General features: G+C 33.2%; 1 protein-coding gene across 6 annotated transcripts in view; it reads left to right on the plus strand.

Annotated features, from left to right (window-relative positions):
• The window catches only part of LOC145277840 (serine/threonine-protein kinase PAK 2-like), a 299,605-nt gene that overhangs the window by 94,239 nt on the left and 190,096 nt on the right, over positions 1-15,270 (plus strand). The window contains exon 1 of one of the 6 annotated variants that reach the window (XM_080129780.1): positions 3,201-3,623. The exons of 1 other annotated variant lie outside the window; for it this stretch is intronic. Coding sequence is in view for 2 of the 5 variants with exons in the window: in XM_080129776.1 (XP_079985902.1) it covers positions 5,996-6,141 (146 nt within the window). In the remaining 3 variants the exon portion in view is untranslated. Of the gene's footprint in view, positions 1-3,200; positions 3,624-5,843; positions 6,142-8,275; positions 8,307-15,270 lie in introns of those variants that run through there. 4 more of the 6 variants (XM_080129779.1, XM_080129776.1, XM_080129777.1 and 1 more) reach the window with 4 other exon arrangements.

The raw sequence follows: 15,270 nt of genomic DNA on the forward strand, positions 1-15,270 counted from the left end.
ACGTGGAAGTGGTCGGAAAACCAGGAACCAGCCAAACTGTGAAATGAGGTAACAGAGTACCATGTGCCCGACCAAATAAGGCCTGCATATGAAGAGGAACTTCGTGATTGGATCAAGGATGGCTGGTTGATTCCCTACCCCTATGAGAAACTTGGACCTCCCAAAGGCCTGATTGCGCTGATGGCGGTCGCTCAGCACAACAAAGCAAAGGTGAGGCCAGTGATGGACTATTGCGAACTGAACGCACATGTTGATGCATTCATGTTTGTGCCAGCAAGTTACGAGAGTGGCGCCAGCAGGGTTCCAATGTGTCCCTGCTGGATCTTAGAAAAGCATACCTGCAGGTCCAAATTAGTGAAACAATGTGGCCATTTCAGACGGTAGTGTTTGCTGGCAGGAGGTACTGCTTTACCAGACTAGGCTTTGGGCTGAACGTGGCACCCCAAATAATGAAGACCATTATTAACACTGTGTTGTCACAGGAAGAAACAATAAAAGATGGGACATCGGCATACCTTGATGACATATATGTGAATGAAGACATTGTGTCATCGTCACGTGTGAGAGCCAAACTGGCTGAGTTTGATTTGACGTGCAAGAATCCAGAACGTTTGGTGAATGCCGTTTGTGTCTTGGGCCTGAACGTTCGACAGGAGTGAGGAACTTTGAAATGGAGGCGCAGAACTGCAGTTCCTGAAGTGCCCGATGTCTTCACGAGGCAAGCAGTATTCTCCCCGTGTGAAAAACTTTTTTCAGAAGAAGCCGATGACAAACATCTCAACATCTGGCATCAACGAAATGTAAGCCTTAAAAACTTACCAGTGTGTGGATGGACTCGCGTGGCAACAGGCATCATAAAAAGGAGGGCAAGCGAAGTCATCATAGGCTGGGATAATGAAACAGCCGACGATCTGTTGATTTGCATGGTGAAGGAGACCATCGCAAGGGTAAAGCAGGATGATCCGGCCAAAGGAGACTGATGTGTGCAGGGAGACAAACTGAATGTGTGGGTAGATGCGAGCCCTCTGGCAATTGGTGTGCTGTTGGAGAAGAATGGTGCTGCGATTGAGGACGCTTGCTAGTTGCAACCGGTGAGTGACGCTGCTCATATCAACCTGGCAGAGCTCGCTGCGGTGATAAAAGGTATCAACCTGGCACTTCAGTGGAAAGTCAGGAAATTACGCATACACACAGATTCACTATGCGTGTACCACTGGATATCAGACACACTGACAGACAAGACTAGGGTGTGCACTAAGGCAGCCAGCAAGATGCTGATCAGACGGAGGTTGGAGACCGTAAAAAAGCTGGTAACAGAGTACAACCTGTCTGTGGATGCGGTACTAGTCACTTCAAATTGCAACCTTGCTGATAGGCTTACTTGGGAGCCACAGTGATGGTATGACACCATGAAGAAGAAAGCCGAGCCAGTACCATTATGTGCCGCCTCTATTGAGGTGGCGGATGAAATCAGGACCATACACCACCTCAGTGGACACCCCAGAGTGAGACGGACATGTTACTTTGTGCAGTTGTCCAATCCGTCGGTGTCCAAAAGTGCAGTGAAAGCGGTAGTCAGGGAATGCAAAACATGCCAGTCAATCGACCCCGCCCTGGCCAGGTGGCGGAAAGGTCAGCTGGGAGTAAGCACGACTTGGAGCCGACTGGGTATGGACATAACCCACTACGGCAGCCAGCACTTCCTCACTCTGATTGATTGTGGACCGACAAGGTTTGCAATCTGGCACCCGTTAATAAGACAGGATTCCTCCAGTGTAATCCGTGAATCGGAGTCCATATTTTATGAAAGGGGGCCGCCTGATGAGATCCTCACGGACAATGACACAGCCTTCTGCAGTGAGGAGTTCAGACATTACACAGATGTGCATATGTACCAAGTGGCAACGGCATAGCAGAGCGGTGCCATCGAAGCATGACGAGGATCGCAGCAAGAAAACAATGCACGATCACAGAGGCGATTTATAGATATAATGCAACTCCAAAGGATGGCATGACTGCTGCAAGCGCACCCACCAATGCAATCCATTACTATCGAGTGCGCATAAAGGACATTGACGCCCGTCTGCCTAATCGGCAGGAAACCCGAGGGCCGTATGAGTTAGGGGACACTGTTTGAGTGAAGCCTCCCAATAATCGATGCACCAGCAGCTTTCAGAGAGGGCAAATCACTGGCATCATCAGTGAGCAAGCCGTGCTAGTCAATGGTACTCCACGCCATGTGAAGGATATCCGGCCTGCCCTGAATACAAACCAGTTGGCGAGTAGCAGTGATAGTGAATCGCCCAACGATGACCTGTGGATCCGTCCTATTCCCCGTGATGGTACAACTGTGAACCCAAACACTGATGGCAATAGTTCCAGCACCCCTTCTGAGAGCTCCGACGAAGATGGAGAAGTCCAGCCTGATGGTATGACTGTATGCCCTAACGCTGATGCTAATGGTTCTGACACATCTTCTGAGAGCTCCAATGAAGATGAAGTAGTCCAGCCAATCCCCCTTCGTAGGAGTACCCGCAACAAATGACCACGTCCACCATGCCAAATGTGTGGTCTGGAGACCAGGGGGGAGTGTAGAGTTGAATGTAATAATCAAAGAGGAAAGCGTCCGTGTGTGTGTGTGTGTCGTGCGCTCGTGCGGTCATACAACTTACCTTCAGTGGGAGAGACGTGCTGGAAGTTGAGAGAGAGAAAGTTGTCAGTGACAAATTCTAGCTGGACTTTTGCGTATTGTATTTGGTTTATTTTGTTTTGCTGTTTACCAGCCCATTTAACATCAGTTTTTTTTTATTTTAAATTTTAAAAACAATTGCTTTGGAATCGGAAATTAGACTATCATTTTTCCGATTCCGATTAATCGTCCCAAACACACACACACAAACATATATATATATATATATATATATATATATATATATATATATATATATATATATATATATAAACGCTATCTACGAAATGGGCATTTATTTATCCGACCCCCACAGTAATTTAAAATATAACGCCAGTTTATAGTGGGGAATGCAGTAAATGCACCCCCTCCCTTCAAAAACGGGCATTCTGGACAAATACAAAGCTTGCCAAGACCGGATTAGTCGGTTTCTCCGGTAAGAGTTCCTCTGGCGATCGGCGATAAACCAATGCCCTCCGCCCGAAGAGGAGGTAATACCTGAGAAAATGTCCTAGGTTAAAATAGTACCATAATTCACTCTGACATAACTCTGGCCATCCCTATGCTAAATAATCAAATGCCAAAACAGTAAACATATACGCTTACAAAAAGTTTTACATGTTTGTTGAACGGAATCAAAAATAAAATAGATTAATGTCATTTTTTGAAAACTAAAGAAAAAACTAATAAAAACTAATAAAGACATGGAAGGAAAAACACTAAAGTAAATTATGAAAAAGTGAAAAGTGTTTTCTCATCCGACATTTCGTGTTGAATTCTGGGTAAAAGAAAAAAAAGGCGGAAGTTTTTTTTATTTTTTTTTAATCCTCATTTGTGAAACAGTTGTTTGCACTCTGACTGGCGGATACCGTTTTCTCCTTAAAAGACAATATTTTATTTATTTCCTTCCTCTTTTCTACTATTTCTATAGTCGGTAAGTTTAAGCGTTACTTTTATCCCCATTCTTTGAACCTTATTTTTTTTTATATATAAAAAGAATGTTTTTCCAACCAAAATGTTTTCTTTACCCCCCCCTTCCCTTTTTAAAAATTTCGTTGATGTTTTGTGAAATTGTCTATGGGTGTCATAGTCGTTCATTTTTTTTTTTTTTTTTTCAGTTTCTTTAAGATTAATAAATATTTTAAAACAAATTCTTTTTTAATACTTCGTGCAAAGTCGAATACTTTTGTTGGATTTCTTGTATTTCATGCGTGTTATAAGGAAAAACCGTCGATTTTAAGCTTTCGTGTTTTTTGTTGTCTTCTTTTAGCCAACTAGGCGGACCTGCTGGCTGAACAACCTTTGTCCCTTAGGATCTGACGAGTTCCTCCCCGGCTGTAAAAATTTCTTTTTACATTTTCTTATTTTTTTCGCTAACAAACTTAACTTTCATATTAGTAGGAAAAATGTTTGTAACAAGTTTATTTAATAACTTTTAACATTTATAAAGAAGAACGACCGCAAAGTGGGATATCAATTTAATGTAACGTTTAATTAAAAAGTGGCCGCACGTTAAGTCATTAAATAAAATTTTTGTAAAAAATTTTTCCTGCTAATATGAAAGTTGAGTCTGATTATAATCCACAGGAAAAAATCAGAAACTTGAAAAAGAATTATTTTTTTCGGGGGGGGGGGGGTTCATTCAGGTCCGAGCGGGGAAAGCTCGTTCAGGTTTCACCGCCAACTTTGTTCGATTTTAATTTCCCATGAGGACAAAGTTAGACACGCGTTCAGTTTTTGTGAGGAAAAAAAACAAACTTCCCAGCTGGATTGGGATAAAAATTACGACATTACCTCTATCCATAATAACTTCTCTCACTGAGTACGGAACAAATACAACACTTTGATCTTGGATCAAAGTGTTGTATTTGTTTACTTGCTCCCCCCCCCCCCAGCGACGAGGATCAGTCTAAGTGCTTGCACAGATCTATACTCATGGCTGACAATATTGCTTCGTTAAATTTCCATACAAAAATAAATTGTACTCCTTGGCGTTGAGTTCCATGGCGACCAGCATAAAAAAACAAGCGTCGCTCCCTTCCTGACGCAAGCGCACGTAACATTTTTTTATTTACTGACGATTATTTGACACTTTATTTTTTTATTTTGGAAAAAAGTTTTCCTCTTTATGAATATTAAAAGAGAAAAAGAAATTTAAAAACAAATGTCTTTAAAAGTGAGACATTATTAATAAATGTTTAGTAACTTTTTTCTTTTAATATTCATAAAGAGTAAAACTTTTTCAAAATAAATGACAAATAATCGTTTAGTTACTACAACAACGTCAGTAAAAAAAAAAAAAAAAAAAAGTTACGTGCGGTGCGCCTGCGTCAGGAAGGGAGCGACGCTGTCGCTACGCTTGTCTTTTTTATGCTGGTCGCCACGGAACTCAACGCCCAAGGAGTACCAAATAAATTCCAACCTTTCTATCCGACACCCAAATAAAAGATTTGAAAAAAAAAAAAAAAGTGGGGGTGCAACAAAAATCTAATTTTATTTGAATACAATTATTCAATATTTTTACTGGAATGTTCATATAAGACAGACTAGTTTCGGATTTAAAGTTAGTAACATTTTTCTTATTTATATAGGGTTTGTATTACTGTACACATACTTATATTTTAATTAAAAGCCATTCCGTCAGAACAATATAGAAATCAACTCAAAACTTTATTTTTTGTGATGACAAAATAAAAAATAGATTCGTCTATCTTTACAATTCAAAATGGACCTTTTTTTTTTTACGTTTAGCAGCTTTAAAACTTCAGTTTTATTATCACTTAAACAGAATTAAATAATGACAGTTAAGAAGAAAAAAAAAATATATATATATATCCATTCCCAATCTTCCCTCTTTTGTCATGTTCTGTTTTTTAATCGAGTTGTTTACGGTGTCCGGCCTGTAAATACGGGCGGGCACCTAGCAAAACACATTTCTTTCGCTATTTTTTTTTTTAAAGTCCGACATTAACCGACTTAAGTGTTACTGATAGCATTTTTTAAATATGAATTTTGAATTCCATTTATGAACGACTAGACATATTGTCTTAAAAATCATAAAGTTGTTAAACAATTTTAAGTTTTGTTTACCGACCAAGTTTTTATTTTTAGTCGTAACTTTTACAATTTCGTTTTATTTACTTAATATTTAATCAGTTGAAGACATTTTGCTTACCTTGAAAAAGAAGGAAAGAAACTGCCATTTTCGTTTCTTTTTTTTTTTATTTTATTTTTATCGTTGAAAACGGAATCGAGATATGACTGCTCCCACCCACCCCGGTTAATCTTGTTGGCTTTTGTTTGCTGATGTTGTCAACGACACGGGGGGAAAAAAAGGGAATATTACAATCATTGCAGCTGAAATTACCATCAGCACATTTTTTGTTATACTTATCAATATATATTAATTTATTTGACGAAGGGGCAATAATTTTTAACGTTAAACAGAACAGGTAAATAAATTTATAACTTTCATTGTGTTCTTTTAATATCTTGAACAGTATTGATGTTAAAACTTTCTTATAAACTTTAAAATGTTTAACGCGCTCACAAATGGAATTCACCAGGAAGTTTAATTCTGTTTTCTTTACTACTTAAAATGTAAATGAATAATTATAGTTGAACCTGAATGTTTGCTGTTAAAGAGTTTTGTACTTTTAACAAAATTATTCTTAAACTTAACAGCCCATTTGTTTTGTGTTAAAAAAAAGACAAAATTAGACTTTATTTCAGTGTCGCACAAAAAATTAAATTCTACCCCATCGTACATTTATTCGAAGGATATATCCTTTGTTATTGTGTTAATATTCCAGGGCATCTCCGTGATATTTTGAGAACGTTGTTTGAAGTTTGTCATGTGATCTCAACCATTGATTAAAAAGCAATTCATTTTTACTTTTTTCATCGATTTATCAAACGAATTTTGTTAAACATTTTTTTTTTTTTTTTTTTTTTTTTTTTTTACAACTAATTATTTCCGGAAAGAACTATGAAAAAAACAAAACAAAAACAAAACTAAATAAAGAAAGCGAAAGAACATATATCCGTAATTGTTTAATTTGAAATGTTTCAATTTAATTAATGAAAACTGGAAAGTTTTTCATGAAACGTGTGTGTATAATATATATATATATATATATATATATATATATATATATATATATATGTGTGTGTGAGAACAATAGGAATGATAAATGATTTCACAAGAACTATATATTCGTAAATATAGATTGGTTCATTTATTCAATAAGGGAATACAATTAGTTGGGGGATAAAAGGGACTCTTTGTCAAGGCATTTCGAAGCCTAATGCTTCTCATCATAAGAGCAGAGAAGATGCTAGGTAACATAGTGGGGATGTGGTGTCTAGCGTGGGATTCATTAGGAACGAAATAGATCAATTAAAATTATAGATGATGTTGGGAGTTTTATCGAATTTTAGATAAAGGAGGAGCGGAGCGTATTATATAGAGTGTAATGTAGAAAGGTGTAGGGTCTTTATCATGGTTTTAAATGGACGTTTTAGGGTTAAGGTGGGGGTATAGTGTGGATGGGTGGTAATTCTATTTTATCGGTGTGTAAGATGTCTATTATCTATGCAGGGACCTTTTGACAGATGCAATCTAGACAACAACAGCAACAAATGAAGTGGTGTATAATTTTGGGAGGGGTACTATGTTGATGATTTAAGGATGATTTTTATATTTTATTAAAAAAAACAATGAAAAGGACATATTCATAATTGTCTAAACAGGGCGAGCGCCATTTGAAAACGAAAACATTTGCTGTATAGACATTTATCAAAATATAATTGTAAAAACATTAATTGAAAATTTTGCGTTAGAAAATATAATTTTAAAACAATTTTGTAATGAAAGCAACATTAGATTTATATATATGGTAAATATCCAGATACGCTACTACATATTATTTTTTATTTTATTTATTTTTTTTTTTTCGAACAAATAAATAATTTTAATGAAACATTTTTTATTTTTAATTGAAGCAACGTTGAAGGGTCAACAACAAATTAAATTTAAATGAAATCGAAAAATCATTATCTAGTTTAATTTTGTTATTTATTTCATGCTTCGGTTATAGTTTACTTTAAACTACAAACTTCTGATGTCTCCCTAGGATTTCAACGACAGGCGCGTGAAATAAAATGGCGTCTCGAGTTTCGGAGAGTACCCCTTTTTTTTTCATAGATCAATAAAAATAGGGCGGACCTGAACGAGACCCCCCCCCCGATATATTAGTGTCCAATCAATAATAATCCACTAAAAAAAATTGACCCCCCCCCCAAAAAAAAACGAAAGCCGTTCTTAACATGCGGAGGTTGGTGATGTTTATTCCGGAATCCGTTCTAGGGGGTGGGGGAATTCTTGTTCAGGTCCACCGAAAAATTTTGACATAATCGACGAAAGAAAACGAAAATAGGATAGTAGAAAATGTTGGGGTGGGTGGGGTAAGTGTGTCAGAATTTTCGTGAAAAATATTGAATAATTCCACCCCGTCTTTCCAAGCTTATAACTCCTCGAAAAATGTAATTCAAGTCCTAATTTATTTTTTTTCAATTAAAGGAGCAAGGACCAAGTTTTTAACTTCGAACTTTACAGGTAAATTTCTAAAAAAAAAACACTACTATTTTTGGTTTTAAATTTGAATATATTATTTATTGATCTTTTATCTTCAATTTGTGATATATGACACTTTGGTGAGTAAATTATTTACTTTTTAATAGACATTTCAAAATGGGAGGCGTAAATTAATTCGACCCCCCCCCGTCTTTCCAAGCTTATAACTACTCAAAAAATGTAATTCAAGTCCTAATTTTTTTTTTTTAATTAAAGGAGCAAGGACCAAGGTTTTTTTTTTTTTTTTTTTTTAAACAAACAAACAAACAAACAACGTGGTTTAAAAAAAAAAGGTTTTAAACTTCGGACTTTACAGGTAAATTTCTAAAAAAAAACACTACTTTTTTTTGTTTTAAATTTGAATATATTTATTGATCTTTTATCTTAAATTTGTGATATATAAAATTTTGAGTAAATTATTTATTTTTTAATAGACACTTGAAAATGGGGGGGGGCGGGGCGTGAATTAAAAAAAAAAAAAAAAAGCGTTTGTCTAAAATATTATATTCAGTTTATTGGAAAGAGCATAAAATTTCACATTGACCCTGAAAATATCGTAAAAATTGAATCAATAGAAAAATTTTGATAGATTTTTAAAGTTTACAAATTGAAAATACTGAGCTCGTAAAATTCAGTTAATTTCATTACTGTTTTTTAAAAAACAAAAAAAAAAATATCTATTACTTTTAAAACAACTTTAAAATGCGAATAAAATATTTAAAAAAATCGTAATTTCTCTTTTAAAAGTGGGTTGTTTATTTTCTTTATAGATTATACTTCCAAAACAACTTTAATAGTTTATTTTGGAAGTATAATCCATAAAGAAAATAAACAACCCACTTTTAAAAGAGAAATTACGAGTTTTTTTTATATTTTATTCGCAGTTTCGTGTTAGGGGTGTCAAAAATTCTGATACACCTAGTATGTGGGTGCAGTGGTCACTGGTAGACTGGTAGGTATATCAGAATTTTGGGGTAATTTTTTACACCCCTAACACAAAAATGCAAATAAAATATACAAAACTCGTAATTTCTCTTTTTAAAGTGGGTTGTTTATTTTCTTTATGGAATATACTTCCAAAATAAACTATTAAAGTTATTTAAAAAAATAATAGAAATATTTTTTAGTTTTTAAAAAAGTGTTTACAAAGTGTCTGCGCGCGTTCATGCAGCCATATTTTTTTTTTTTTTTTTTGCGTAATGAAATCAATTTTACAAGTTTTTTTATTCAATTTTTAAACTTAAAAAATCTATCAAATTTTTCTATTTTTGCGATATTTTCAGGGTCAATGTGAAATTTTATACTCTCTCCGATAAACCGAATATAATATTCTAGACAAGCGTTTTTTTTTTTTATTCACCCCCCCCCCATTTTGAAATGAATGTCTATTAAAATGAAAAGTAATTTTCTTACCTCAAATTTATATATCACAAATTGAAGATAAAAGATCAATAAATAAAATAAGCTAATTTGAAACAAAAAAGTTATTTGCAAATTTACCTGTAAAGTCCAAAGTTTAAAAGCTTTTTTTTTTTTTTTTTTAGTGAAACCTTATAATCTTGTTCAGAAAATTCTGTAGAATTACAATTTTTTTCTATTTGATTCAATGTTTTTTTTTTTGTTTTTTTTTTATAGATATTAAAAAAATCACTCCATAAAGAAGAAATAAAATATAGTAAATCGAAAACTCATGTATTTCTTTAAGGAAAAAAAAAAAAAAATGGTCAACTGTTTTTTTTTTTTTTTTTTTTATCGGCAAAAACTGATAAGTGAAATGGGATCATTTTCAACTACAGTGGGCCATATTTACTAACTTTTGTTTACAGCAATAGAAAGAGACATTAATTTTGATGCTTAAAGCTACTGAAGATTCAATGGGAAGAAAAGTAGACATTTGTTTCCCTTTATTTCAACTGTGAAAAACATCTGATCGCGCATTTTTTTTTTTTTTTAATACTTGTTTAAAAAATTATTTTATTTAAAAAGGACATGGCATATAAAATATAAATATGGATAAATTCTTAACAATGAAGAATGGAAGTACCCATTGATTAGTATTTTTTATAGGTAAGTTATTTTTTATTTTTATTTTTTTTAAATGTATAACATTATATTTTATCGAAGTAAGTTAAAATTTGTTGATTTTCTTTAAATATTCTCTAAAGAAAACCGATTTAAAAACACAAATATTGCATAATTTGCTATTAAACCTGTATTTTTTTAAAAAATTTGGTCTTTGCTCCTTTAATTGAAAAAGAAATTAGGGTTTGAATTACATTTTTCAAGTAGTTATAAGCTTCGAAAGATAGGTTGATTAATTCAATTTCTTATCATGCATTTTTAATGGCGTTTTCTGACACTGCTAGTGCAGTGACTGCAGTGATGCCAACAAACAGAAAAAAGAAACAAATGTTACCACAGCCAAAAGAATTGCTTTTCTACCTATCTGCCTTATTTTTTGTGTTTCAAAGTAAATTTAAATACATTTTATTTCATCGCAAATATTCTTACCGCCGACATTGATTTTTCATCGTTTCTCATGTTGACGACCGTCTTGTTGGCTACCAACTCGTAAAATAGTAACATTTTCTCTCCCAAGGTTTTTGCCCTTAGCAGAATGAAAGAAAACCAAACAGAAAATTACAATCTCACCTTAAGACTTCAACGTAAATTTTATTAAAGTAAAAAAAGTCTATGATGCAAAAGATGCGTCATCTTCAGCTATCTGCCACTATGGGTTGGTAACATCCTCGAAGGGAATAATAGTTTGTCTTCAATAAAGGCTGGGTAGAATTCCCACTGACGAAGAATGCGCAGGTTGGAGTGTTGAGGTGACTTCCAAGATGAATATTGCTAGCTGGGCATCCACGAAGTGTCCTTCGAGTCAGTCCAATGACGGACAAGCAGGTCAAACCTTAATTTCGTCTTGACAGACATCAAATTGTAGCACAAGCATGCAAATATAATTCACTCTACTTAAGGGCATTGGTAATTGCAATGACAATGTTCCTCTCCACATTTAGGCATTAAAACGTCTCAAAGCAACAAAGTATTTTTTGCTGCACCGATTTGAGTGAAAAATCCACATCTGTCCAGTTCTGCGTCTTTTTGGATTCTGGTCTGAAAAAGGGAATATTGGTGCCAAGAACGTTTGGTTATAACATGTAATTTGATTGGTTAAAATAAATCCGTGGGCAGAGAAACCGTCCAGTAAAAAGCTTGCTTATTTCTGCAGAATTTCTTACAACATTTATTTATTGTATATTTGAATTTTTTTATTTTATTTTTTTTTTTTTGCTTCACGGCCACCACAATCCCCTCCCCCTCAACCGCCCCCTCCCCTAAAAATGTAAACAGAATTTTTATGAAATATTTAACGGTTCTTCTGCTCGATAATGTTGGCGCTTTATTTACAGAAAAACGGTTAATTAAACTGCAGGAGCACCTGTTAAAAACTATACAAGTCCTATAAGTGAATACCCTCCCCCTCCCTCCAAAAAAAGAACGAAAAACATAAAATTGTGTTTTTGAAAAAACTTACTGACAGCATTATTTTTACTATTAAATGAGGTGAAAAAATAGTGCTAGGGCCAAAGGGTTAATACCCTCATAAATTTGCGATGGGTTTGAACATATTTCGGTGTCGCTGACACCGAAGACCCCTAAAAAAAAAAAAAACAATTTTATTGGTCGGTGTTCTGATGCAGTTAAAGTAAACATTTACTGAAAAAAGTGTAATAGTGTAAAATAACTTAATCCTTTTTAAAAAAATAATTATTAAATTTGGTAAAAAAAAAAAGAAGTTAAATGAAAATAAAGATTCCTGAATAACGTTACAATTGAAGACCTGTATGTATTGGCAAGTACATCCATTACATATTTGTTGGGCTGATGCAATTTGCCACTACATCTGTTGAATTCAGTTCCAACGATGTAATGCATTTGCAAATAGGTTTATCCATGGGCTCAGTCCTAGCACTGATAAATTGTGAATATTTTTGTGGATTTCCATGAAGAACAATTACTTTTGGGATCCATGAAACCATTAGTCTATTTCCGATATGTGGGCGATGCATTTTGTCTCTTCAATAACCAAATGGAAGTAAATAATTTTTTATTCTTCCTACTCAATAAAATGCAACGGTTCAAAAATGTTACTTTGCTTCAAATGTACGCGTTGTGTTCTCTATGAAACCCATAATACCATCCTCTTGAAAAGATGTTCTAGCCACCCCCCCCCCCTCAATAATAGCATAATTTACAATTTTAAGTAGAGTTGCTGTGCCAACTACATTAGTCGAACAATGTTGAGATCGGATGGGAGTCCAACAGCACATACCTAGCAAAATCAGAAATGGGACATACCAAGCAACAGACGTACTTGCCAATAAATGCAGGTCTTCAATAACTGACCATCTCATTAAAAACCCGTCATGGCAGCAAACTTCAGTACAAACATTTTCAATTCTGAATCGTGCTCACTTGAAGACTATTCACGTTTGGTTGAGAAAACTTCTCTCTAAACAGGAATTTTTTAGGTTTGAGCATGATAAATCTCTAGGATCTTTGAAAATATAACATTGCTTTATTTTAATCGCGTCCTGTGTGTGTGTGTGTGTGTGTGTGTACGCACGCGTTTTTTTTTTTTCCACCATGAACAGAACACAATGTATCTTTATTTTAATCTATATGGGTTGATCATATGCAATTATAAAACGTAAAAATAATTGCATAAATTTAGTAAAAAAAAAAAAAAAATATATATATATATATATATATATATATACACACATCCTAACTGGCATCCCAGCGTTGCTCAGTTGTACGATATGCTTAAACATGATATTTTGATTTATGCACATTGCATATGTATTATTATAGAATCAATCCTCTATTGATTATTATATATTACGAGGAATAATTTACTTGGACTAATTTGAAAAAAAATATGAAAATAAAAAAAATGATGTTGTTTATCAAATTCTGTCTGTGTTTGTTTACAATATCATGTCAGTTGATATTTGGGTTTGACGATGAAAGCCTTGGAAAAGTCACTTTTGATTAATGTCTAGTTTTAAAATATGCAAGCAAAGAAATAATTTGCAGGGATTTTAAATGGTAATTCTTTTTCATAAATTGAACTCCTAAGAAAAAAATTAAAATAAAATGGTGAGGTACACCCGAGCTTGAACAAGGGATCTCCAGATTATAATTAATCTGATTTTTTTTTTTTTTTTTCTTAAGAAGAAATGATTTGCTGAAATTTTATCTTTACCGGTGGTACATAAAATATTCTGTAAAAATTGTTTTTTACCTTGAAAAGCTATTTTAAAGATTGGATTTTTTCAATTTTTGATACTTATCAGATGAATATCTTTATAAAATATATCTAAGAACGCTGCCTGACATAAATTATCTTTGTGTGAAATTTGCAAAAGATAAGCTCAGCCGTTTCGGAACTTAATTGGGTTAATGATATGCAATTATCTCTAAAGTACATGGAATATAACTAAGGAAAATTAATAATTGAATTATCTCCCTTTGACAGGGTTGATTAACAAGTTATGCTGATTAAACTTTTAAGATATGTAATTTCTAATTGAACCTCTACAAAATTAGATTAGGGAAGATTGATTTATTTGATATAAAATTAGTGATGGGGCAATTCCAATACCATTTCCATATTTTCCAATACCGATTCCATACTAAATTTCCGATTCCAGTTTTTTATAAATCTCTAAATATTTAACAAAAGAACTCTGGTATTTTCCCCGATTACCGTAAAAACACGTGTTAAATGTGCAGATATTTTCTCAAACGTAAAAACAAACTTGTGGGGGATAATCTATAGGGTTAATTTTACTGGTTGTTTAAAATCAATAAAAATTTGTTTTTTAACGTTACTACCAACAGATTTTGGTTTGTACAATATCAAATAAAAAAAAAAAAAAAATCATTTTTGGCATCGGAAAATAGGGAGAAATTTTTCCGATTCTGATACCCCCAAAATTTCCATTTTTTTTTTTTCAATTCCTGATTCCGAGTAATCATCCTGACACTAATATATATTTACATTGTATAAATGTTAATAAATTACCTAACAATTTAACCTAATATGAAGAATAAACAATACAAAAAACTAAGATAAATAAAGACTGCAGAAATGCAGTTTAAAATGTGTTAGTTTCATACCCACAATTTAAGTAAATCCATTTTAGATATAACCCTAATTAATATTATAGACAATAGATATTTTTAAAATTAAATAATATTATCATATAAATAATCCCTAGTAGACTAATACATTTTTAGAATAATTTTAACTCAAACGTTAAGAACTAGTTTTACACTTAATTCCAAGATGGCTGCTTAAATAAAAATGCAATGCTGGATCTTCTGTGGAACTCCTTTTTTTTTTTTTTTCAACATTATATTGTCATGCATATTTCTTTCTTGGCAAAAAAATTTCTATTTTTCTGAGTAGTATACACATGAAAAGAGTCGATATTTACATAATTGTTTCTGCATAATGAAACAGATTTGTAAAACAAATATGCTGAAATTTTGAACTGCTAAAAAATTTGTTTAGTAAGAAAAATAAATATTTGAAATTTGGAATGTAGCTATGCTGTTAAACTAAAGGGATTGGTATACACAAAGGCGAAATATAATTGTAAAGCCTATATTTTACTGGAAAAACATATCTCCCTTTTTTTATTGTTTTTTTTTTTTTTTGGCTTTTGCCCAAAATCTGAGTTATCCAGTTTTATGCCTCAATATTAAAATTTTTTGATGTACTTGTGTGTTAGTGTTAAAAATGACAGTACACCAAAAATTCTTCAAGCATTTTTTTTTTTTTTTTTACCTAACAGTACTACATAATAAAGTAAATTATATAACTTTATTATTGCAATTATTAATATTGAAGTAAAACTGGATAAGCTCC

Source organism: Euprymna scolopes, chromosome 6 (genome assembly GCF_053919585.1).
Source record: "Euprymna scolopes isolate OS-2025 chromosome 6, ASM5391958v1, whole genome shotgun sequence".
NCBI lineage: Eukaryota > Metazoa > Mollusca > Cephalopoda > Sepiida > Sepiolidae > Euprymna > Euprymna scolopes.